The following is a 26,862-nucleotide window of genomic DNA, read 5'->3' on the forward strand; positions in this document are numbered from 1 at the left end:
ATTTCTCTTGTCACCCCAACTATAGACAAATTTTCATCTTACTACACAATCAAAATGGCATTGATGGGAATGAACTCCAGAGCCTGGGCCTGAACAGGGAGGTGGTCTCTCAGGCTTGATGCTCAGGCATATAACCTATATCTCTCCATTTTTGCCCTATCTCTTAAATATATGTAACATCATAAAATGCTTTTCAATCTTTTTAAAAAGTGTCAAGCTCATGAAAGACAGCCTAAGAAACTATTACAGATTGGAGGAAACTAAGGAAAAATAAAACTGAATGCAGTGTGTATTCTAGATCAGAGAAAGAACATTAGTGGAGAAAGAACATTAGTGAAATGTGAATAATTTCAGTTAATAATGTTGTACCCGTAGCCAGGTGTGGTGGGTGCCTGTAATCCCAGCTACTTGGAAGGCTGAGGCAGGAGAATCTCTTGAACCAGGGAGATGGAGATTACAGTGAGCCAAGACCGTGCTGTTGCATTCCAGCCTGGACAACAAGAGCAAAACTCCATCTCAAAAAAAAAACAAAGTTCCAGTGTTAATTTCCTGGTTTTGCACATTATACTATGGTTTTGTAAACTGTTAACATTAGTACAAGCAGAGTGAGTGGTATACAGGAACTCCACTATTTTGCAACTTTCCTGTAAGTCTAAAATGGGTTTAAAATTTAAAGTTTTTAAAAAATTAAAAAAAGAAAAGGAAACACCAGAATCCTTTCATTTACAAATGTAGCAAATATTTATTAAGTGCCTTTTATGTGCCAGGCACTGGACACTGAAAATATTAATAGAATAGTTAACCAGATAGACCAGGTTCCTACCGTCATGGGGATTAACAAAACACAGTGGTGAGGTATAAAGATGGGTTATTAGACAAATAATTACAGCGATGAAAAAAAATGCTACCCATGGCCAGGTGTGGTGGCTCACACCTGTAATCCTAGCACTTTGGGAGGCCAAGGCGGGAGAATCACTTGAGGTCAGGAGTTCAAGACCAGACTGACCAATATGGTGAAACCCTGTCTCTGCTAAAAATATAAAAATTAGCCAGGTGTGGCACACACTTGTAATCCCAGCTGCTCGGGAGGCTGAGGCAGGATAATTGTTTGAACCTAGAGGCAGAGGTTGTAGTGAGCTGAGATTGCACCCCTGCACACCAGCCTGGGCAACAGAGCCGGACTGTGTCTAAAAAAAGAGAGAGAGGAAAAAAATGCTACCTGGAAAAGGAAGATGTAAATGAGCAACCTCACCTGGTCTATGATGTCAAAATCTTCCCTGAGACCTGAAAAAGAAGTAGATGTTGTCATGGGGGTGGAGGGAGGGCGCATGGCACATTTCAGCACCTGAAAGGGGTCAGTGTGAATGAAGCCTCGAGCAAACAGGAGAGTGACTGCAGAGAGCAGGAAGCAGTCAGTCATAGGATTCTTTTTTTTTTTTTTTTTTACCCAGCCATCCCACTACTGGGTATATACCCAAAGGATTATAAATTATTCTACTACAAAGACAAATGCACACGTATGTTTATTGCGGCACTATTCACAATAGCAAAGACTTGGAATCAACCCAAATGTCCATCTGTGACAGACTGGATTAAGAAAATGTGGCACATATACACCATGGAATACTATGCAGCCATAAAAAAGGATGAGTTTGCGTCCTTTGTAGGGACATGGATGCAGCTGGAAACCATCATTCTTAGCAAACTATCACAAGAACAGAAAGTCATAGGATTCTTTATGGCTTCCTACTCCAACCTAAGAGTGGCAGGATGCCCTGAATAATTTTAAGTTGTGGGACTGATACAATCAGGTTTTTGTCTTTCTAAGATCCCTGTAAGTCAACTACAGAGAAACGAGTAGATCTTGGGAAAACCTAAGAAGCAGCAACACGGAAAAGGCAGGCAAAGGAAAAGAGATTAGATCACAGCTCCCTGAGAGAGACGGTGAAAGTAAAGCAAGAGTCACCAGTCACCAGTATCAGATACTGTCCTGGAAGCAGTAATGAGGTCAGGCCAGGCCTGGTGGCTCACACCTGTAATCCCAGCACCAGGCTGAGGTGGGTGGATCACTTGAGCTGAGGAGTTTGAGACCAGCCTTGGCAACATGATGAAAACTCACCTCTACTAAAATTAGCCAGGTGTGGTAGCATATACCTGTAGTCCCAGCTACTTGGGAGGCTGAAGTGGGAGGATGGCTTGGGTCCAGGAGGCAGAGGTTGAGGCAGAGGTTGCAGCGAGGTAAGATCACACCACTGCACCCTAGGCAGGACGACAGAGCCAGACTCAAAGAAAGAAAGAAAGAGAGAAAGAGAGAGAGAGAGGGAGGGAGGAAGGGGAGAAAGAGAGAGAGAGAGAAAGAGAGAAAGAAGTAATGAGGTCCATTGCATGAACAACATAAAGGTTTTTGGTGGTCATAACCAGAGCAGTTTCAGCAGAGTACTGAGGGCAGAACAAAAGCCAGATTATAGAGAACTGAGAAATGGGTGATGAGGAAGTAGAAAAAGTATTGACAATTTTTTGAAGAGTTGTGACCTTGAAAAAAAGAGAGGATGGTAGTTGCAAAAGGGGTGTGTGGCCAGTGAGTTTTTAATGTTGGAGAGATTAAATTATTATTATTTTGAGACAGGGTCTCACTCTGTCACCCAGGCTGGGGTGCAGTGGCTTGATCTCTGCTCACTGCAATCTCCACCCCCTCAGCTCAAGCATTTCTTGTGCCTCAGCCTCCTGAGTAGCTGGGATTACAGGTATGCACCACCATACCTGGCTAATTTTTGTACTTTTAGTAGGGACGGGGTTTCACCATGTTGATCAGGCCGATCTTGAACTGACCTCAATGATCCGCCCATCTCATCCTCCCAAAGTCCTGGATTACAGGTGTGAGGCACCGCGCCCAGCCTAATTTCTTTCCTTTTAAGCCACTCTTGTCTTCTTTCTTCCCTATCCAGTCTAGATCCCACTGTCTAGTGCTTTCTAAGGTAAGAAAGATTTCAGAAGGGGCATGACCTCCGAAGTGGGTGACTGAAGTAGAAAGATAGTGAAAAACATTGAGGTTGAGGAAGTCAAGGAAATGAAAGGCTCCAGTAGTTGTTCTGAACTCTGGCTTGGATCAAAATCACTTGTGGGGCATTTAAAAAATATGTAGATGGCAGATTTCACCTCTGCAGATTCTGACTTAAGAGCTCTTGGGTGGAACCTGGACGTCTATGTATTTACATCTGTGTATTTTAAAATCACTGCAAGTGTGTTTAACCCACAGCTCAGACAGAACTACTGCACAGGCAGTGAGCTTCACTGGTATTCCTTAGGCATGGATTTTGGTATCCATGGGGGTTCTGGAACCAATGTAACAGATATAAAATACTAATTTAGCACGCTTTGGGAAAACTACAATTAGGTAATCTCTGGAGCCCTCTTCAGTTTGTACTGAAAAGAAAAATGGATCAATCTGAGCTGTTCTGCACCCTGGGTGCAGAACATCGCCCCACTGCACCCATGCAGGGCGCACTTGTTTAGAGTCATTTTGTTCCAAACTCACCCATTATCTTCACATTCCTGGAATTTATGATGCAAAAACAATGTATAGCCAATCAATACCTTATGTGATTTTGATGTAGATTTTTGGTAAACAACTCAGGAACTGCTCGTTATTTTCCTTTAAAAATCCACTTAGGGCCGGGCGCTGTGGCTCATGCCTGTAATCCCAGCACTTTGGGAGTCTGGGACAGGCGGATCACCAGGTCAGGAGTTCAAGACCATCCTGGCCAATATGATGAAACCCCGTCTCTACTAAAAATACAAAAATTAGCCAGGCGCGGTGGTGCATACCTGTAGTCCCTGCTATTCAAGAGGCTGAGGCAGAAAAATCGCTTGAACCTGGGAGGCAGAGGTTGCAATGAGCCGAGATCGCACTGCATTCCAGCCTGGGCGACAGAGCGGGACTCCGTCTCCAAAAAAAAAAAAAAAAAAAAAAAATCATCCACTTATAACTGCTGTTAATCAGAGTGTATTTTCATGGCAACTTGAATCTGTGCTCCCAAGTTGAAGTCCTCAAGCTTGGCCCAAATAAGCTCTCTACTTAGATTAACTTTGCCTCAACTTCTTCCTTTTAGGTCAACATACCTGGTGTAAGGAGGCAGGATTGAGAGTGACTCTCACCCACCACTGGTGTTTCTCTTTGAAAGTGGCGCTTGGCACCAGCATGAACTCCCCGTCTTCAGCAGTCCCACCAGGTATTTTTGGTAAGTTCTCCTGAATTCAGACCTCCCACTATTTGGGTGAAGTTGTAGACATTATTTGGGCTGTTTTTCAAATCTTCCCTTTTCCTTAAGAGTGAGGGCTTCGGTCTCTGTCTTTGGACAGGAGATTCAGGTCAAGATATCTGCAGAGAACTGCCTTCTTTTTTTTCTGCTTCTGTCACAGCAGAAAGTTTGGGTCAAAGTTTTTCTGCCTCTGCCTCGGGACAGGAGGTTAGGGTAAGGGATTGGCAGTGTGGCACCTATGGTCTCATTTTATAGAGCATGCTTTTAAGATTGCAGCTGTGTTTTATTTTTGGGGATTGGGACTTGGTTTTACATTTGTGACCATCACCAGCTGGGTTTGTGTATGACACTTATGGGGCATCCTCTTGTAAATATCTGGGAAAGTGGACCCACCTAACACGCGGTGGTCGTAAGCAGCAGTAGCCAAAACGGGGTCCTTTGAAATGTAAAGTAATTCATTTGCATGCGCAATTAGGGGGGAAAAGCTGGTTTTAGAACCAGACAACCTGAAGAGGAGACCTATTTTAGGTTTGTCCCGGCTGAAATCTGGTAAGAGATTTGGAAAGGCTTTTTATGTTAGAGCTCTGTAGTCAGAAATCAGCTTAATTAAAAGCCTATATTTAGGTTATCACGTTTTCTGGAGCAAGGAAATCTTCTCCACTTTTTTTCTCTTTTAGATCCTGTTTCTGGGAATTTTTTTAGCCAGCCCTTTTTAAATATGTTCTTTCCCTGTTTGCTTCCTATGTTGGCATTTTTGCTGAGAAAAGTGTAAAACTTCATTGGTTTGAAAGCGTTTGTAGCAAGGAGCACTGTGGATGCATTGCATAGCCTGGTATTGTGGTGTTTCCTTCTTTTTGGAGACTGGGGATTAAATATAGAAGTGAGATTTTTGATTTTTAAATATCTAGGTGTACTGCCTTCCAGTTGTGCCTGCCTTTCATGTATTTAAATATTAGGCCCTGGAAACTGCAGATACTTTCTTTGTCCTGTGTTCATTAAAGGGCTTCATCCTGAAGTCAGTTCATTCATGTTTCTGCAGAAGATATGATTTCATTGTTTTTTGTGGCTGTATGGTATTCCACGTGCAGGTTTGTTACATAGACATGTTGCATAGCGATGAGGTCTGGGTTTCTGATGTACGCATCATTCCAGTAGTGAACATTGCACCTGGTAGGTAATCTTTCAACGCTAACCCCTGTCCCATCCTCCCTCCTTTTGGAGTCCCCAGTGTCTGTTGTTCCCCTCTGTATGTCCACATGCACCCGTTGTTTAGCTCCTACTTACAAGTGAGAATGTGCAGTCTTTGATTTTGTGTTTCTGCGTTATTTCACCTAGGATAATGGTCTCCAGCTCCACCCATGTTGCTGCAAAAGGCATGATTTCATTATTTTTTATGACTGCCTAGTATTCCATGTTGTATATATATTACATTTTCTTCATTGAATCATCCATTGATGGACACTGAGGTTGATTCCATGACTTTGCTGTTGTGAATGGTGCTGTGATAAACATACAAGTACAGGTGTCTTTTTTTATATAATAATTTATGTATATTTGGATAGGTACCCAATAGTGGGATTGCTGGGTTGAATGGTAATTCTATTTTTAGTTCTTTGAGAAATCTCTGTGCTGTTTTTCATTGAGGTTGTACTAATTTACATTCCCACCAGCAGTGTGTACATGTTCCCACTTCTCTCCATCCTCACCAACATCCTTTTTTTTTGAAACGGAGTCTCTCTATGTCGTCAAGGCTGGAGTACAGTATTGCAGTCTCAGCTCACTGCAACCTCCATCTCCCAGGTTCAAGCAATTCTCCTGTCTCAGCCTCCTGAATAGCTGGGATTACAGGCATGCGCCGCCATGCCTGGCTAATTTTTGTATTTTTAGTAGAGACAGGGTTTCACCATGTTGGTCAGGCTGGTCTCGAACTCCTGACCTCATGATCCACCTGCCTTGGCCTCCCAAAGTGCTAGGATTACAGGCGTGAGCCACCATGCCCGGCCAACATCTGTTGTTTTTTGACTTTTTAATCATAGCCATTCTGACTGGTGTGAGATAGTATCTCCTTGTGGTTTGAATTTGCATTTCGCTGTTGATGAGTGATGTTAAGCATTGTCTCATATGTTTGTTGGCTGCTTGTATGTCCCACTTTTTGATGCGATTGTTTTTTTTTTCTTGTTGAGTTTCTTGTAGATTCTAGATATTAGTCCTTTGTCAGATGCATGGTTTGCAAATGTTTTCTCCTGTTGTTTATTGTGTTGAAAATTTCTTTTGCAGTGCAGAAGCTTCTTAATTTAAGTCCCAGTTCTTTATCTTTGCTTTTGTTGCATTTGCTTTTGAGGTCTTAGTCATAAATTCTTTGCCTGGGCCAATGTCCAGAAGAGTTTTTCCTAGGTTTTCTTCCAGGTTTCTTATAGTTTCAGGTCTTATGCTTAGGTCTTAATGTAATACATCTTGAGTTAATTTTTGTAGATGGTAAAAGATAGGGGTCCTGGCTGGCGCGATGGCGCATGCCTGTAATCCCAGCATTTTGGGAGGCTGAGGCAGGTAGATCACGAGGTCAGGAGATCGAGACCATCCTGGCCAACATGGTGAAACCTTGTCTCTACTAAAAAATACAAAAAAATTAGCTGGGCATGGTGGCATGTGCCTGTAATTCCAGTTACTTGGGAGGCTGAGGCAGGATAAATCGCTTGAACCAGGGAGTCGGAGGTTGCAGTGAGCCGAGATCACGCCACTGCACTTCAGCCTGGTCAACAGAGCAAGACTCCGTCTTAGGAAAAAAAAAAAAAAAAAAGATAGGGATCCAGTATCATTCTTCTACATGTGGATATCCGAGTTTTCCCGCACCATTTATTGAATAGGATGTCCTTTCCCCATGTATATTTTTGTTAACTTTGTCAAAGACCAGTTGATTGTAGGTACGTGGTTTACTTATGGATTATCTATTCTTTTCTGTTGATCTGTGTGTCTATTTTTGAACCAGTACCGTGCTACTTTGTTTACTGTAGCCTTGTAGTATAATTTGAAGTCACATAATGTGATGCCTCTAACTTTGTTCTTTTTGCTTACGATTGCTTTGATTATTCAGGTTCTTTTTTGGTTCCCTATGAATTTTAGGATTGTTTTTTCTAATTCTGTGAAAAATGACATCAGTAATTCGATAGGAATTGTGTTGAATCTGTAGATTGCTTTGAACAGTGTGGCCATTTTAATGATACTGATTCTTCAAATCCATGAGCATAGAATGTTTTTTCATTTGTTTGTGTCATCTACCATTTCTTTCATCAGTGTTTTGTAATTCTCCTTATAGAGATCTTTCACATCTTTGGTTAAATGTATTCCTAGGTAATTTTGTGTGGCTATTGTAAATGGGATTGCCTTCTTGGTTTGGTTCTCAGCTTGAACGTTATAAGTATATTGAAATATTACTGATTTTTTTACATTAATTTTTTTCTCATTTTTCAAATATATATATGTATGTGTGTATATATGTGTATGTATTTTTTTAAACAGAGACAGGGTGTCGTCATGTTGCCCAAGCTGGTCTTGAACTCCCAGGCTCAAGCTATCCTCCCACCTCAGCCTCCCAAAATGCTGGGATTATAGGCATGAGCCACTGTACACTCATTTGTATCTTGAAACTTCTACTGAAGTCATTTATCAAATCTTTAGGGTTTTCTAGGTATAAGATCATGTCATCAGCAAACAGAGATCATTTAACTTACTCTTTTCCAGTGTGAATGTCCTTTATTTCTTTCTCTTGCCTGATAGCTGTGGCCAGGACTTCCATTACTATGTTGAATAGGAGTGGTGAGAATGTGCATCCTTGTCTTGTTCCAGTTCTTAGGGGAATGCTTTCAACTTTTCCCCATTCAATATGATGTTGGCTGTGGGTTTGTCATATATGGCTTTTATTATTTTGAGGTATGTTCCTTTGATGCCTGGTTTGTTGAGGGTTTTTCAGTTTTGTTTTTGTTTTTTAAGACAGGGTCTTACTCTGTCGCCCAGGCTTCAGTACAGTGGCATGATCTTGGTTCACTGCAACCTCTGCCTCACAGGCTCAAGCGTCCTCCCACCTCAGCCTCCCAAGTAGCTGGGACTACAGGTGCAAACCACCACACCCAGCTAATTTTTGTATTTTTTGTAGAGACAGGGCTTCATCATGTTGCCCTAGCTGGTCTCAAACTCCTGGCCTCACGTGATCTGCCTGCCTCGGCCTCCCAAAGTGCTGGGATTACAGGCATGAGCCACCACGCCTGGCTCCACTGTGCCCCAGATTCTACCCATGGGTTCTCTGACAGGTTCCAGCACTCTTCCCTCGGCCTTCCCCTCCAGCCACAGTCGTTCTCACCTGTAACTTTGGTTCTTTCTACAGACAACTGGCTCTGCCATCTCTAGTCGCCCATCTTGGGGAAAAACCCGTCTGCTTCTCCTGACTGTGGGACTTCTTCCAAGCTTATGCTTGGGGAATGAAGAACCTATTTCTTAAAGTGCTTTTAAATCACTCCTGAAAGGTCTGCCTCTTAATGAAGGGGTTTTGAAATGTTAGATTCCTGCCATGCTTGGGCCATGAATGGCTGCCTCATCTCACAGGACCATTTCACTGGAACTGCAGTTTTCTCTTTTAAAACATTGCTCCTCAGAATGGCTTCTTTCTTTATTTCCATCACTCAACATTTTAAAACAGATTTCTCAGGTCAGCCTTTGTGAACAGAAAAAGAATGATTCCTTCATGATTATTAGCAAATAATAATACAATCTTACTCTGTTGTTGAAACACATGATTTTCCATCTTTCTAAAGAAAACAGTCACTGTTTTTCAAGGCAAGGAGCATGTGTTCTCTGTTCTGGAAAAGGTTAGGAAAAAGGACTGAGGCTGAATTTGTTGTCATTGACACATGTACACATCTCTGCCTTTTGTAATGTGTGAATCTGAGAAATTCTAAAAGTGCTTTTTGATTAAAGAATGCCACACCTAACTGTGCTCTGTCTGTGTGAAGAATAGTTTGTATATCTCTTTACAGACTCTGTAAGCCCCTAGGTGGCTGAGACTGCTGGATTTCTTCTGCTGACCCTGGTGCATCTCATTACAGGTCTTCAACCCAAAATTCTATCTTGCAAGATCTCTGCCAGGATACAGATTTGAATACCATAGTGAAGTCTGTACATGAGGAAGTGATGCCTTTAGGGAGGGGGAAAAACGGTAAGAGCCCCTACCTTTAGGGAGGGGAAAAACCTTCAAGAGCCCCTACATCTCAACTCGGCATAAACAAGGCAAGATTCTGAGAGTGGCCACCCCTGGAAGCAGAAATCATTCTTGTGGCTATCCATTGGCTCCTGAGGCTCTCATCAGAGATGGGGCACCTTTAGTACCAGGGAGTGGCTGTTCCCCATAAGGTACTGGAAATCAACTTTCAAGAGCAGCCCCAGCTGCTGAAGCTACTGGTCCTGGTGCGTCTCCTGACTGTCATGTAGAAGATAGCAGAGCTTTGGCGACTTTACAACATAAGAACTGCAGAGAGGTGTAATCCCAGTGGAAGACTGAATCCAGAGACTCAAAAAGGAAGGTAAACACGTGGAAAAATGAGAATAGTGACGTCTCCTTTGTATATTGGAAGGATCACCTTAGGGGAGAGGAGAGGCAGATCTCTGGAGTGTTCGCTTTGGGGTGAATTCATTCCTTGTGGGGGTAAAGAGTAAGAATGGGCCCTCACCCATGACCTCTCCATCACCTCATCCTACTAGTTCTCATATACACTTAGAGTCACTTGGAGACTTTACAATTTAAAATGCTGTTGCTCAGACCCACCCTAGATCAATTAAATCCATATCTCTGAGTGTAGGGCTTCTTTTCAAGTTGCCACCAGTATTTAGCCAGGGCTGAAAGCCCCTGAGCTCCCCTATGCCACAACACGAGGAGTTGCACCCCAGAAGAGAGACAGTTCTGCATTGAATTCCCCAATGTCATAGAGAAGTAGAGACGTCACAGCCTTTAGGCTTATGTCTTAGAGGGCTTCTCAGTACTGTCTGCCATACCTACACAAAGCAGAATCTCCAGGATTCCATTTAGCCTTCATGTCATGTATTAACAAGATGCTTCTTTTTTTTCTTGGTTATGCCTTCTCAGAATGCTGTTTTTTCTCAGGAGGGGAACATGGAGGAGAAAGAAATGAATGATGGCTCACAGATGGTGAGATCCCAGGTAAGTTCGGTTTTCCTCTCCTCTGAAATGCCATTGCAGTTCTCAGAATGTGGGCACTTTTACTTTTTCACTTCTCAGAAGTACTGCGTCCCAAAAATCCAGAGCCCAGGAGATTCATGTGACAGATGATACACTCTCCACAGCACGTTTTCCATTCACCTGTGTAGCTCTTTCTAGCTCTTCCCTCCTTCCAGCATTTTCACCAGACTCCATTTCATGGATTCGTGCCTGTGCTGGACGTTGTGAAGAAAACAATGGACTGTCTTTTAATCATCGTTAAATAGCTCACTAAAATTTAAACAATGCTTGCATTCTCTCTGTAAACACAGTGACTGATGCCCAGGCCCCTAGGACTGCTTGGAGCTAATGGGATTAATAAGTATGCCTGAGGGTAACATCAATCACAAATTAATGTTTCTCAAGCCTCTGTTGTATCTCTTCCAAAACCTGTTTAAGTCTGTTATGATTCCTGTTTTTTTTTTTTTTTTTGAGACAAAGTCTCACTCTGTTGCCCAGGCTAGAGTGCAGTGGCGTGATCTTGGCTCACTGCAACCTCCGCCTCCTGGGTTTAAATGATTCTCCTGCCTCAGCCTCCCAAGTAGCTGGGACTACAGGCGCCCGCCGCTACACCCGGCTAATTTTTTGTATTTTTAGTAGAGGTGGGCTTTCACTGAGTTAGCCAGGATGGTCTCGATCTCCTGACCTCATTATCCACCCACCTCAGCCTCCCAAAGAGCTGGGGTTACAGGCGTGAGCCACCACGCCGGGCCTAAATCTGTTATGATTCTATAATCTGATTGGGTATTATGTAAACTGATGAGTATGAGTGCAACAAGAATTGTTTCTGTGAAAATTAGTCTAATGCTTTGGAAGGAGTTGATAAATGCTGTCACTTTTGAAAAATTGCTTTCAAATTAGGTGTTAGCAATACTACATCACTGAAGAAAAATCATAAAACTCTCAGGATTCCTCCACAAGTATCATTTCCCATGTGTCAGTTGCTTATTCCAACTTCATGAAACAAACTGTTTCTTTATAGATATGAGTACCCAGTCTTTAAAATCACGCATAGAAAAGGCTTAGTTGACTGAGTGCAGTGGCTCATGCCTGTAATCCCAGCACTTTGGGAGCCCGCAGCAGGCAGATCACAAGGTCAGGAGTTCCAAGACCAGCCTAATATGGTGAAACCCCCATCTCTACTAAAAATACAAAAATTAGCCAGGCATGGTGGTGAGTGCCTGTCGTCCCAGCTACTCGGGAGGCTGAGGCAGGAGAACCGCTTGAACCCGGGAGGCAGAGGTTGCAGTGAGCTGAGATCATGCCACTGCACTCTAGCCTGGGCAACAGAGCAAGACTCCATCTCAAAAAAAAAAAAAAAAAAAAGACTTAGTTTTATTTCCAAAGATTTTGAGAAAATGAATGCACATTTATATGTTTTAAATTAAAATAAAATGTTTAAGATCTATTTTATGGATTGCTAATTTAGCCATCTTTTTAAATTAACACATCAGATACCAGTCTCAATTGCTTCAGATAGGATTTCTATCATTCCAATAATGTGTGATATCATTATTCTTATGTAGCCAATAAACTCATTGAAGGGGATTTTTTTGGTTTGTTTTTTGTTTTTTGTAGAGACAAGCTTTCACTATGTTGCCCAAGCTGCTCTTAAACTCCTGGGCTCAGGCCATCCTCATACCTCTCCCTGCCGAAGTGCTGGAATTGCAGGTGTGAGCCGCCACACGCAGCATGGCGGGGCTTGTTAAAACCCACATCATACAACTAATACTCAGAAATGCATGATGTTGGATGCTGCTGTGAATGCAAAAGAAAACAAATACAACAGGTGCTGGGAGAAGGGAGAAGTCTGATTGAGACTGTAGGGATGAGGGAAGACTTCATGAAAAAGGCAGAGTTTGAATTTGTGCCAATACCAGCAGGTAGGGTTTGAAGATTAGAGAAAATGGGGTACCACTGCAGACAGGAAATAAAACTTGAGCGAGAGCAGGGACAATAAGGAGACTGCCAGCTAGAGCTGAGCTTTTATTTGGTGTATATTAGTGCTTTGGGGTCTTTGGGTTTCAAGGGATAGATTCATTTGGTTTATTCTTTTTTTTTTTTTTTTTTTTTTTTGAGACAGAGACTTACTGTGTCACCGAGGCTAGAGTGCAGTGGCACAATCTTGGCTCACTGCAACCTCTGCCTCCCAGGTTCAAGTGATTCTCCTGCCTCAGCCTCCCAAGTAGCTGGGATTACAGGCACACGCGACCACGCCCAGCTAATTTTTGTATTTTAGTAGAGAGGGGGTTTCGCCATGTTGACCAGGCTGGTCCACCCACCTCAGCCTCCCAAAGTATTGGGATTACAGGCATGAGCCACCGCACCTGGCCCATTTGGTTTATTCTTAATTAACTGTAAGACTCCCCAAAGACAGGAATAGAAAGACATTTAGAACTAAGGTGGTATGTCTGCTTTTCCATATTCTAGCCCAAGGAGTTAGTTTTAATTTTCTGAAACCATTTATTATGTTTAGAAGGAAGATGATTCATTCAATGAATATTTTTTGAGCAGCTAGTATGTAACAGAAATTTTTTTTCTTTTCCTTTTTTCTTCTTATGGTCTACTGGTTATTTCATATGTGACAAAAATTACGCTTTTTGGCAGGTAGACATCACTGAGAAAAAGAGACCTGACCCCAAACCCACGGAGCTTATTGAAAGACATTTAGCAACTATACTAATAAATTGCAAAAGAGATGTTTTTTAAACAAAATGAAAACAAGGTGCTATGAATACACATTAGGGAATCAGGGAAAAACTGTGGGGAAGTGAAATTTAAGATGAGAAAGAAAAGATACATAGAACCTACAAAAAGTAAGTGGAAAAGAGCATTTTGGACATATGCTAAAAATCACCTGCAAAAAACATGGGTATATTTGAGAAATTAAAAGAAGGCCACTGTGGTTGGCGTGGAAGGAGGGAGAGAATGACTTGAAGTGAGCTTGGAGAAGTGAGCAGGGCTTAAATACACAAAGCCTGTGGCCATGAAAACAGATCTGACTTTTACTCTGAGTGCACTGGAAAGCCTTTGGGGGAATTTAAGCAGAAAGATAACATAATAAGTAATCCAGTTCTACATTAAAAATCATCCTGGTGCTATATATCTTAACTGAATTTGTGAGAGGCAGAAGTTGAAAGGGGAAAAACCAGTTAAGCTACTGTAGCATTCTCAATGATAGAAAATAGTATAGTCATTGGAGGAAAGGAGGGAGATTTGAGTGCTTTCCTTTAGAAACAGCAGAGGTTAGCTAAGGGGTAAAAACAAAGGAAGAAAAAAGATGACTTCTAAGAATGGAACCCAGGAAATGGCACTATTGGTAATGGTAAATCAGATCATGTCATTCCTCTGCTTAAAGCACATGGCTCCCATTTCACTCAGAGTAAAACCCAAAGTCCTTATGATGGCCTAAACAGTCCTGTAGAATCTGGCCCTGTTACCTGTCGAATTTCATCATTTACTTTTCTTCCCCTTACTCCATTCTGGCCATCCTGGCCTCATTCTTCTTCCTTAAACGTGGCCCTGGGGCCTTTGCACTGTTAACCTGTCAAGCTTCTTTCTCAAATGTCACCTCTGCAGTGCCATCTTTCCTGACCACCCTATTTAAATTTGTAACTGCCCCATACCCACATTCTCAAACCGTTACCCTACTTTACTTTTATCTTCTGACATACTATGTAATTTACCCAGTTATGCTGTTTGTTGTCTACTTTCTTTTCTTTTTTTTTTTTTTGAGACGGAGTCTCTCTCTGTTGCCCAGGCTGGAGTGCTGTGGCCGGATCTCGGCTCACTGCAAGCTCCGCCTCCCGGGTTCACGCCATTCTCCTGCCTCAGCCTCCCGAGCAGCTGGGACTACAGGCGCCCACCACCTCGCCCGGCTAGTTTTTTGTATTTTTTAGTAGAGACGGGGTTTCACCGTGGTAGCCAGGATGGTCTCGATCTCCTGACCTCGTGATCCACCCGACTCGGCCTCCCAAAGTGCTGGGATTACAGGCTTGAGCCACCGCGCCCGGCCGTCTACTTTCTTTTCTAGTATATAAGCTTCATAAAGGCAGGGAGTTTTTGTCTCTTTTGTTCACTGGTACATCCCAAGCACCATGCCTGGCATATATATAGGAAGCACTGAATAACCATTCATTAAACACATGGGGAATTTAGCATATGATAAAGGTAACATCTCAAACCAGTGATAAAAAGCTGCTTTGTTCAATAATTGATGTTGGGATTTCTGGGGAAACATCTGGAAAAAGATAAAGTTGGATCTCTACCTCATACTTTACATCAGAATAGTCTTCAAATGGATCAAAGATTTAAATATGAAAAATGAAACCACAAAAAATTATGCAAGAAAAAAATGGAAGAATTCCTTTATAACTTTCACCAAAGAAAAACTTTCTAATTACAACTGAGAATCCAGAAGCCATAATTAAAAACACCAAAAGTGGCCGGGTGCGATGGCTCATGTCTGTAATCCCAGCACTTTGGGAGCCCGAGGCGGACGGATCACAAGGTCAGGAGATCAAGACCATCCTGGCTAACACAGTGAAACCCCTTCTCTACTAAAAATATAAAAAATAGCCATGCGTGGTGGCAGGCGCCTGTAGTCCCAGCTACTTGGGAGGCTGAGGCAGGAGAATGGCGTGAACCCGGGAGGCGGAGCTTGCAGTGAGCCGAGATCACACCACTGCACTCCAGCCTGGGTGACAGAGTGAGACTCCGTCTAAAAAAAAAAAAAAAGCATCTGCATGGAAAAAAATTTAAAAACTATAAGCAAAGTAAAAACACATGTCAAATTGAAAAAAATATTTTGCCACTCAAATCACAGTGGTCTAATCTTTCTAATATATAAAATACTTCTCTAAATCAGCAAGAGATTAGGAGTCCAACAGAAAAAGGTACAAAAGGCCAGGGACAGTGGCTCATGCCTGTAATCCCAGCACTTTGGGAGGCTGAGGTGGGCTGATCACTTAAGGTCAGGAGTTTGAGACAAGTCTGACCAACATGGTGAAACTTCATCTCTACCAAAAATACAAAAATTAGCTGGAGACTAGTGGTGGTGTGTGCCTGTAGTCTCAGCTACACAGTAGGCTGAGGTCAGAAGATACTTGAACCCAGGAGGTGAAGGTTGCAGTGAGCCGTGTTTGTACCGCTGCACTCCAGCCTGGGTGACAGTGAGACCCTGTCTCAAAAAAAAAAAAAAGAAAAAATTTTGTTCACAGCAAATAAAGTTCAAATGGATCTTAAACACTGGAAAAGTGTTCATCTGTACTGAAAACAAGAGGAAATTTGTATTAAAACTAGAGAAAGCTGGATATTTTATCGTCAGGCTTGATATTTGCCATGAGTTTCATATTTTCCGCAAGCGTAACATATTCTGTTAGCAAAGCTGTGGGGGAAACAGACACTCTTACACTGCTGGTGTGAATGTGACCGATTGCATTTTCAGAAAAATGGCCAAAATACCTCCCATCCCAAATGCTTTCTTTGCAAGTGACTTTGACACTCATCCCATTATAGATATGGAGGTCTGTGTGCCCTCCATTGGATCTCAGCAAGGCTATGACTGGAAGATGCAAAGCTTTGTGACTTTCAAGGCAGATCATAAATGGCAGTAAGACTTCTACCTCATTGTGTTGGGATGTTTACTCTAAACCTGGCCACCTTGTTAGGAGGAAACCCGGACAGCCCATGGAGAAGCCCATATGGAGAGAAGCCAAGGCCTACAGCCCTAGCTGAGCTCCCAGCTGAAAGCCAGCACCAATTTGCCAGCCTTGTGAGTAAGCCATCTTGAAAGTGAATCCTCCAGTCCCCAGTCAAACCTTCCCACCTGGTCCTGCCCAAATTGCAGATTTATGAGTAAAGTAAATGATACTTGCTATTTTAATCCCCCAAGTTTTCGGATGGTTTGGTATGCAGCAAGATAATTGTTAGGGATTTTAGTACCTGAAAGTGGAGTGCTGCAAAAACAAAAACCTAAACCATAGGGCCACTAGCTTTGGAACTGAGCACTGGGCAGAAGGTAAAAAACGAGTGGAATCATAAAGGGCCTCAAGGAGAGTTAATGGAAGCCCGAAGGGCCTTTGTCAAAACTCAAAGGATAGTAAGGAGAATGTTATTAGAAGCTGGAGGATAGAAGACCCTCAAAGAAGAAACGTTGGATAACATTGTTACCTTCCGTAACAAGGAAAATAGAGGCCAGGCACGGTGGCTCACACCTGTCATCCCAGCACTTTGGGAGGCTAAGGCGGGTGGATCGCTTGAGGTCAGGAGTTTGAGACTAGCCTGGCCGACACCGTGAAACCCCGTCTCTACTAAAAATACAAAAATTAGCCGGGCATGGTGGCTTGCACCTGTAATCCCAGCTACTCGGGAAGCTGAGACAGGAGAATCACCTGAACCTGGGAGGCAGAGGTTGCAGTGAGCCAAGATTGCACCACTGCACTCCAGCCTGGGTGACAGACAGAAACTCTGCCTCAAAAAAAAAAAAAAAAAAGGAAAATAGAGAATATAGTTAATGAACTCAATGATCTACTAAGGAGATTCTCAAGTAGAAGATTGAAAGTGCCAACTGGCAGTTTCTGGCTGCCTGAAGTAAAATGTGAGGAAAAAAGATAAACTCAATGAAGAACTGGTAAATATAAGTGAACAATGAACTTCTGAGTTTGGAAAGAAAACTTTCTCATTCACATCTGTCCAAGCAGCAAATAATAACCAAATTCAGAAAGGGATTCACACCAAAGATCTAATCCAGGGTGGACTATAACACCCTGTGTCACAACTTCAGAAGGATCCAGGGCAGTGCCTCAGAGGACCTGTCCTCTCTTAAACACAAGGTTTCTAAGAATGGTTAAGGTGACGTGCCACTGCAGTCTCACAGGGAACCCAAAGGAGAGAATGGCTGATCTCAAAGAAATTTATGGGTGTGGTATTTGTATTGTAGTGTAGCTGGATTATAAATTGGTAAACACTCCAGTTTGGTTTTTGTTTTGTTTTGTTCTGTTTTGTTTTTTTGAGATGGAATCTTGCTCTGTTGCGCAGGCTAGAGTGCAGTGGCTCGATCTTGGCTCACTACAACCTCCACCTCCTGAGTTCAAGCAATTCTCCTGCCGCAGCCTCCCAAGTAGGAGGGACTATAGGTGTGTGCCACCATGCCTGGCCAATTTTTAAAAAAATTTTTTACACTTTTTATTGAAGTAAAGGAACATACAAAAATACACATACTATGTGTTAAAAACTCAATTATCACCAAGTGAATTCATCCGTGCAATCTTCATCCAGATCAAGAAACAGAACATTACCAGTATCCCAGAAGATCCTTCTGTGTGTTCTCTCCTCAAGTGTATTATTATTATTTTTTTTTAACTATAGTTAATTATACTTTAAGTTCTGGGGTATGTGTACAGAAGGTGCAAGTTTGTTACACGGGTACACATGCTATGAACAGCACTCATATAAAACAGCAACCTTAATTGATAAATGTTGTGTGTTCTGACTGCTCCACCATCCGTCTGTTCCTCCATCTCCCTCTCCCCCAGCTTTCCTATTCCCTGAGACACAGCAATATTGAAATTAGGCCAAGTAATAACCCTACAATAGCCTCTGAGCATTCAAGTGAAAGGAAGAATCACATTCTTCACTAAAAGGAACCAGGGATTTTTTGCCAGTTATGGATGAGCAAAGAAAGTGGTTTCTTGAGATGGAATCTACTCCTGGTGAAGATGCTTTGGACATTGTTGGAATGACAGTCAAAAGCTGAAAATGATTAAGATTAATGAGAAGAGCATGTCAAATGTATTTGAAATAGGCCAAAAGCTTGACCTCTTGGGCCAAACAGCCAAGTCATGTGTACAAAGGAAAAGCTATTGAAGAAAATTAAAATTGCTACTCCAGTGAACACGTGAATGATAAGAAAGCAAAACAGCTGTGTTGCAGATATGGAGAAAGTTTTAATGGATTGGATAGAAGATCAAACCAGCCACAACATTCCCTTAAGCCAAAGCCTAATCCAGAACAAGGCCCTACCTCTCTTCAATTCTCTGAAGGCTGAAAGAGGTGAGGAAGCTGCAGAAGAAGAGTTGGAAGCTATAAGAGGTTTAAGGAAAGAAGCTGTCTCAGTAACATAAAAGTGCTAAGTGAAGCAGCAAGTGCTGATATAGTAGCTGCGGCAAGTTATCCAGAAGACCTAGCTAGGATCACTGATGAAGGTGGCTATACTAAACAACAGAGTTTCAGTGCAGATGAAATAGCCCTATATTGGAAGAAGATGCCATCTAGGACTTTATTTATTTATTTATTCATTCCTTTTATTTATTAGTAGAGACGGGGTTTCACTGTGTTGGCTAGGTTGGTCTCGAACTCCTGACCTCAAGTGATCCTCCTGCCTGTGCCTCCCATAGTGCTGGGATTACAGGCATGAGCCACTGTGCCCAGCCCAATCTAGGATTTTAAGAGCTAGAAGGAGAAGTCAATGCATGGCTTCAAAAGACAGGCTGACTCTTGTTAAGGGATAATGCACCTGGTGACTTTAAGATGGAGCCAATGTTCATACTATTCTAAAAATCCTAGGTTCCTTAAGAATTATGCTAAGTCTACTTTGCCTGTGTGCTAGAAATGGATCAACAAAGCCTGCATGACAGCAAATCTGTTTACTGCATGGTTTACTGAATATTTTAAACCCACCGTTAAGAACCACTGCTCAGGGAAAAAAAAAAAAAAATCCCTTTAAAAATTACTGCTCATTGACAATGCACCTGGTTACCCAGGAGCTCTACTGGAGATATACAAGAAGACTAATGCTGTTTTCATGCCCACTAACACACCAACCATTCTGCAGCCCACAGATCAAGGAGTAATTTTGACTTTCAAGTCTTTTTGTTTGTTTGTTTTTGAGACGGAGTCTTGCTCTGTCGCCCAGGCTGGAGGGCAGTGGCATGATCTCAGCTCACTGCAAGCCCTGCCTCCCTGGTTCATGCCATTCTTCTGCCTCAGCCTCCCAAGTAGCTGGGATTACAGGCACCTGCCTCCACGCCCAGCTAACTTTTTGTTTTTTTTTTTGTTTTTTTTTTTTTAGTAGAGATGGGGTTTCACCGTGTTCTCCAGGATGGTCTCGATCTCCTGACCTTGTGATCCGCCCGCCTTGGCCTCCCAAAGTGCTAGGATTACAGGCGTGAGCCACCGTGCCCGGCCCTAATTTTTTTAAAAGAAAAGTTTTGACTTGAATGACTCAGAGTCCTGAAGACTATCAGCACAACAGCTTAGATATCCTGGTGCTACACTTTCACCCTCTCCCCGAGGGTCCCTGTAAGAACCGTTTTTGCCTGAGCAGGGATGTGCTTGATGTTTCAGGAATCACTGACGTTTCAGGATGTGGCCGTGGACTTCACCAAAGAGGAGTGGGACCAGCTGTACCCTGCCCAAAAGAACCTCTATCGAGACGTGATGCTGGAGAACTACAGGAATCTGGTTGCACTGGGTGAGGATGGCATCCCTGTGAAACTGGAAGTCATTCACGTGGGTTTATTTCCTGAACTAGTGGAAGCCTCCAAAGCTTTTGTGAATATAGTTTGGGCTGGGACAGAAGAACACTAAACAGTTTTGGAGTCAGAGACCTTTGTTTTCTGCTCTTTCTCCTCTGATGGAATGTCTTGATTGAGTTTGAGATGGGTAGCTTTATTTTGCTGCCTCTGAAGTCTCCCCTCCAGAGGCTCTAAAGACTGAAAAGGTTGGGAATGTGTCTGAGAGAGAATTTTGTTCCCAGTACAAACTTATAAGATGTATGTTACTCCCATGAATAGGGTATCAGCTTTATAAGCCAGAGGTAATCGCACAGTTGGAGCTAGAGGAAGAGTGGGTGATAGAAAGAGACAGCCTGCTGGACACTCATCCAGGTAAGCTCTTGGGCACTGCTGCTTAATAAGGGAAAACAGCCACTTCTGAACCACTCAGTGGAGTGCTCCAAAAATCTCCCCTGGGATTTAAGGAATACTAAGCCTTTTGAAAAGAATCAGTTCATATTTGATATTTTTCTGAAGTTGAAATGGCTGCCTTATTTTTTCTCATTGAACAGATAATATATACTTATTGTTTTAAAAATGCACACAAAACAGAGGTTATTTTGAAGGTATCCATTTAAACACCCATAAATACCTTGATATTGCAGGTATCCACACAGCACTTTTTTCATATTTTTTTTGATATTGCAGATATCCACACAGCACTTTCTTCATATTTTTTATTTACACATCCCCTCTCAGTATTCTTTAAATCTTTCTTTTCTATGAGAAGTAATCCGAGAATAAATTTTTTAAAAAATCTTTCTTTTCCATGTCAAAAATCTTCTGCCATTTTAATCTATTTTTCATCTTTTCTTTTTCCTTTTATCATCAAACTCTTGACACTTGTCTATAACCCACAGCCTAATTTCTAATTCTCTTGCTCTCCTTTGTGATACTACCCCGATTCCTACCTCTGCTACTACCATTGTTTTCTTGGAGATTACCACTAATTTCCTTCCAGTCAAATCCAGTGGCTACAAAGCCAGTTAGAATTGTGTTGACTTTCCCTTCTTGAAATGTTCTTCCACCCTGGCTTGTGATGCACACGATTCGTGTCTCTTCCAGCCTCTCTCTGTATCTCCCCCTGCCCCTTTTCTGCATTTTCTTCCTCCTCACTCTCCTAAAGATATGTATCCCTATGGACTGGCTCTTCCACTCTGCAGTAAAATGCTTTTAAGTAGCCCTTTTGTATCATTTTTCCATTTCTCCATTTCTAGTCCCAGTATTTCATCCACATTCTCCTGTCAGAATTGAGATTATGACTGGGCGCGGTGGCTCATGCCTGTAATCCTAGCACTTTGGGAGGCCTAGGCAGATAGATCACCTGAGGTCAGGAGTACGAGACCAGCCTGGCCAACATGGTGAAACCCACTCTCTACTAAAAACACAAAAATTAGCCAGGTGTGGTGGCCTCGCCTGTAGGCCCAGCTACTCGGGAGGCTGAGGCAAGAGAATTGCTTAAACCTGGAAGCGGAGGTTGCAGTGAGCCAAGATCGTGCCACTGCACTCCAGCCTGGGTAACAGAGCAAGTCTCCATCTCAAAAATAAAAAACAATTTAGATTATATTTTTGTTTATTAGTGTCATGCTGTCATTTTACTTAAATATTTCTTTTTTTGTTTTTTTTTTCCTGAGATGGAGTCTCACTCTGTCGCCCGGGGTGGAATGCAGTGGCGTGATATTGGCTCACTGCAAGCTCCACCTCCTGGGTTCACACCATTCTCTTGCCTCAGCCTCCTAAGTAGCTGGGACTACAGGCGCTGGCCACCACACCCAGCTAATTTTTTGTATTTTTAGTAGAGACGGGGTTTCGCCGTGTTAGCCAGGATGATCTCGATCTCCTGACCTCGTGATCCGCCCACCTCGGCCTCCCAAAGTGCTGGGATTACAGGTGTGAGCCACCGTGCCCAGCCTACTTAAATATTTCAAAACCTGGATCTGTTGGCTTTATACTGTCTTCTTTAAATCATTCCCTTAAATATGGGATTTCTTGACCAAAAAAAAAAAAAAAAATCCCAACCACGTTAGTTTCTTATTGCTGGCATACCACCTACAATGTTCTGCTTGACTGTTTTAACAAGGAGTGGACTGCTGACTGTACACGAGATGCTGAGTTAGGTAGTTTCTACTCTGGTCCATGACACCAGGTGAACCTACCCCATCTCTGTGAGTTCCCACTCTGGCTCTTTGCTCTGGTATCTGGCTTCATCATTTGGACTTGGTTTTCTGTCATTCAAATTCTTTGGCTTTTCCGAGTTGACTTTGACTTGGCTGTCCTTCTTGCTTTTAATGCTCTAAGTGATCTTAGGTAGAAAACCTTGTTTCTGGCTGGGCACAGTGGCTCACGCCTGTAATCTCAACACTTTGGGAGGCCGAGGCGGGCAGATCATGAGGTCAAGAGATTGAGACCATCCTGGCCAACATGGTGAAACCCCATCTCTACTAAAAATACAAAAATTAGCTGGGCATGGTGATGTGTGCCTGTAGTCCCACCTACTTAGGAGGCCGAGGCAAGATAATCGCTTGAACCCAGGAGGCAGAGGTTGCAGTGAGCCGAGATTGCACCACTGAACTCCAGCCTGGCAACAGAGTGAGACTCCATCTCAAAAAAAAAAGAAAAAGAAAAGAAAACCTTGTTCCTGTTTCACCCTCTCTGAGATCTCTCAGCCCCACTGAACCAGAATTTTCACCTAACCAGTGCTCATATTCCATGAATAGAACTGGTAATTAAGACATTTTGTCAAGAAGCCCGGGCACCTTCCCTGACAATGCTGAGACATATTTCTACAGCCTTCCACATCCCCAAACCTGGGGAGTAGGAAACTAAAGGAACAAATTAGAGAACTCCCTTTTCAGGTAAATTTCCAGGGCAGGGACCTACAGCAGAGAGCAGAGCTATTCCTTCCCCCAGGCACATATGCTGTCATCGGTAGGACCCACACTATCTCCTATTGTGTCCCTCTCCACAGACCCCTAACTCGAAAAAATGATTGCTAACTTAGGAAAACTTCCAGATTTTGGCCAGGCGCAGTGGCTCATGGCTATAATCCCAGCACTTTGGGAGGCCGAGATGGACCATCACTTGAGATCAGGAGTTCAAGACAAGCCTGGCCAATATAGTGAAACCCCATCTCTACTAAAAATACAAAAATTAGGCACATGTGGTGGCATGTGCCTGGAATCCCAGCTACTCAGGAGATGGAGGTAGGAAAATCGTTTGAATCTGGGAGGCAGAGGTTGCAGTGAGCCAAGATTGTGCCACTGCACTCCCGCCTGGACAACAGAGTGAGACTCTGTCTCCAAACAAATAAGCAGAAAACTTCGAAATTTCACTGTGCACCTATATGTGGATGCCCAAGGCTCTTGGTTCACAGATAAGCTTGAGCAAGTGTTTTTTTTTTTCACATCTCTTATTAGGGACAGGCTGCCTAACCTCTTCTCTAAAGAGACTGCTTGCATTTCTTCAGTATCCTGTGAAACAAAGTCAGTGGTTCCCCTGAGAAGATGTAGTAAAACATTTGTTTGTCAGGAGGCTAAGAGAATGACAGAGCTTATGCAGCCTAATTCTGCACGCCCACTAGGGTACTGCATGCCTCAATGTTATTGACATTTGCTGGTGCTTATTTATCTAAAATCTTTTCTTAAGCTGAGACCTGGAAAATACCCGGTAGATTTAGCAGCAAGAAGATTGGGAATTATATTATTGAGAGAAGTGACGGGGTATGATTAGAAGAACAGTCAGTTTGTACATTGTTGCATGAACAACAGGGGGAGGTTTAAAAAGAAAAAATTAGAGCTAGCAAGTGTGTAATATTCTTATAAGCAGCTAGAGTGAGAGCTGGGCACAGTGGCTCATGGCTCACACCTATAATCCCAGCACTTTGGGAAGCCAAAGCACATGGATCACAAGGTCAGGAGTTTGAGACCAGTCTGAGGTTCACCAACATGGTGAAACCCCATCTGTACTAAAAATATAAAACTTAGCCAGGCGTGGTGGTAGGTGCCTGTAATCACAGCTACTTGGGAGGCGGAGGCTGAAGAATCTCTTGAACCTGGGAGGCAGAGGTTGCAGTTAGCTGAGATTGCGCCACTGCACTCCAGCTTGGGTGACATAGTTAGACTCTGTCTCAAACAAACAAACAAAAAAGCAGCAGCAGCTAGCTAGAGTGAGGAGTAGGAAGGGGAAATAATAAAGAGGGTATTAACAGCCAGAATAAAAGGTAGTGTCAAAACAGGATTGTTCTAGGCCAGGCTCAGTGGCTCATGCCTAGCACTTTGGGAGACTGTGGAAGGATCCCTTGAGCCCAGGAGTTCAAGACCAGGCTGGACAACATAATGAGACCCCTGTCTCTACAAAAAATTTAAAAGTTAGCGGGATGTAGAGGTATGAACCTGTAGTCTCCACTACTTGGGAGGCTGAGGTGGGAGGATCATGAGCCTAGGAGGTCGAGGCTGCAGTAAGTTATGATGGCATCACTGTACTCTAGCCTGGGCAATAGAGCGAGACCTTGTCTGGAAAAAACACAAGAATTGTTCTAAGGAACAATTTTACTTGTTTATAATGCTGACGGGAAGGAACCAGTAGAGAAGATAAGTTAAAAATAGATACAGCTGGGTGCGATGGCTCACACCTGTAATCCCAGCACTTTGGGAGGCCAAGATGGACAGATCACTTGAGGTCAGGAGTTCAAGACCAGCCTGGCCAACATGGTGAAACCCCGTCTCTACTACAGGTACAAAAATTAGCTGCATGTGGTGGTGTGTACCTGTAATCCCAGCTACTCGGGAAGCTGAGGCACTCAAATCACTTGAACCTGGGAGACAGAGGTTGCAGTGACCCAAGATTGCACCACTGTACTCCAGCCTGGGTGACAGAGCAAGACTCTGTCTCAAAAAAAAAAAAAGCTACAAGAGATGGAGCAAGGTTCTAGAAGAGACGGAGAGACTTGGTTCTAGAGTTCTAGAGAACTCTTGGTCTCTAGAAGACCAAGAGAGTCAAAGAAATGGAGATGTAGAAGAGGTCAGAAAGAGGCAGAATGTGAGTAAGACAGGAGAGTGTTACAATGAGTTGGATATTTCTTACATGGAGCAGGCAAGGTCCACAATATGAATGTATTGCCATATAAGTAGACTGTTGAAGGTGGAACAAAGGTGAAGGCCCAAACAACTACCAGTTAGATTACAAAATGGGGGCTGGGCGCGGTGGCTCAAACCTGTAATCCCAGCACTTTGGGAGGCCGAGACGGGCGGATCACGAGGTCAGGAGATCGAGACCATCCTGGCTAACACGGTGAAACCCCGTCTCTACTAAAAACATACAAAAAACTAGCCGGGCGCGGTGGCGGGCACCCGTAGTCCCAGCTACCCGGAGGCTGAGGCAGGAGAATGGCGTAAACCCGGGAGGCAGAGCTTGCAGTGAGCTGAGATCCGGCCACTGCACTCCAGCCTGGGCGACAGAGCGAGACTCTGTCTCAAAAAAAAAAAGATTACAAGATGGAAGAGAAGCACCCATGTAAGAGCAACTGAAAAAACACCTGGGAATAAACTTCAACAAGAGATAGGCAATACCTTCATAGAAGAAACTTAAATACTTCTGACAGACACAAAAATAAACTTGAATAAGTAGGCATGCCAAGATGGCAGTGTCCCTACTATACATGTAATACAATTCCATAAAAAGTGCCTGCAGGCTATGTGCTAGGGTTCACACCTGTAATCCCAGCACTTTGGGAGACCGAGGCAGGTGGATTGCTTGAGTCCAAGAGTTTGAGACCAGCCTGGGCAACAAGGTTGAGAGCCCATTTCTACCAAAAAAAAAAAAAAAAATTAGCCAGGTGTGGTAACGCACGCTGGTAGTCCCAGCTACTCAAAAGGCTGAGGCAGGAGGATCAACTGAGCCCTGGAGGTCGAGGCTGCAGTGAGCTATGATTGCACCACTGCACTCCAGCCTGGGCAACAGCATGAGTCCATCTCAAAAATAAACATGCCTACAAGAGTTTGAGAGGAAAGCTAGGTAAGCTTATCTAAAGTTCATGTGGAAAATCCAAAGCACAAAAATTATTAAGAAAATTCTGAAAAGGAAAATCAGTAAGGGAGATTATTCCTACTAGATATTTAAAATATACAGTAAAATTTCATTAATGAAGTCAGACCAACTGAACAGAATAGACAAGTCAGAAGTAAACCCAAATACTTGTGGGCATTTAATAAAAAGGCATTATTTTAAATAATGGCATCATTTCAAATTAGGAGGTGAAAAGTGGGCATTGTAGTAAAGTGTTGAGACAACTTATGCTTTTGAAATGTGCACCTCTTCATATATGGTAGGTAGCCATCTAGAGAGAGACAAAATTGGATCTATAGCTTACCCCTTGAGCCAAGATAAGCTCCAAAGGAAACAGATTTTACACATAAAACTTGAAACTATAGGAGATCTGGAAGAGGCTGGGTGCAGTGGCGCACACCTGTAGTCCCAGCTATTCAGGAGGCTAAGGCATGAGAACCACTTTAGCCTGGAAGATGGAGGTCACAGTGAACTGAGACTGTGCCACTGCACTCCAGCCCGGGTAAGAGAACAAGACTCTCTCTCAAAAAAAAAGAGAGAGACCTGGAAGAAAACATGGGAGAAATCTTTTATAACCTTGAAATGGGGGAGTTTTTTCTGTCTATGATTTAAAATCCAGAAGCCATTAAAGAGGAGATTCATATATATTCAATACACACAAATCCAAAAATTCTGCATGGTATAAAATAATAATTCTGCATGAGGTAATAATAAACTAAGTAAA

The 26,862-nt window shown here is 42.9% G+C and overlaps 1 protein-coding gene across 4 annotated transcripts in view; it reads left to right on the top strand.

Moving 5' to 3' along the window:
• The window catches only part of ZNF713 (zinc finger protein 713), a 52,831-nt gene that overhangs the window by 14,927 nt on the left and 11,042 nt on the right, over positions 1 to 26,862 (top strand). Inside the window, exons 2-7 of one of the 4 annotated variants that reach the window (XM_033194534.1) lie at positions 4,110 to 4,238; positions 9,356 to 9,829; positions 10,390 to 10,464; positions 16,191 to 16,294; positions 19,867 to 19,993; positions 20,316 to 20,408. In XM_033194534.1, coding sequence (XP_033050425.1) covers positions 19,960 to 19,993; positions 20,316 to 20,408 — 127 coding nt within the window. In that variant the 5' untranslated portion in view covers positions 4,110 to 4,238; positions 9,356 to 9,829; positions 10,390 to 10,464; positions 16,191 to 16,294; positions 19,867 to 19,959. The remainder of the gene's footprint in view (positions 1 to 4,109; positions 4,239 to 9,355; positions 9,830 to 10,389; positions 10,465 to 16,190; positions 16,295 to 19,866; positions 19,994 to 20,315; positions 20,409 to 26,862) is intronic. The other 3 variants (XM_033194535.1, XM_033194532.1, XM_033194533.1) reach the window with 3 other exon arrangements.

This window comes from Trachypithecus francoisi, unplaced genomic scaffold (assembly GCF_009764315.1).
Source record: "Trachypithecus francoisi isolate TF-2019V2 unplaced genomic scaffold, Tfra_2.0 Lachesis_group4, whole genome shotgun sequence".
In the NCBI taxonomy this organism is placed as follows: domain Eukaryota; kingdom Metazoa; phylum Chordata; class Mammalia; order Primates; family Cercopithecidae; genus Trachypithecus; species Trachypithecus francoisi.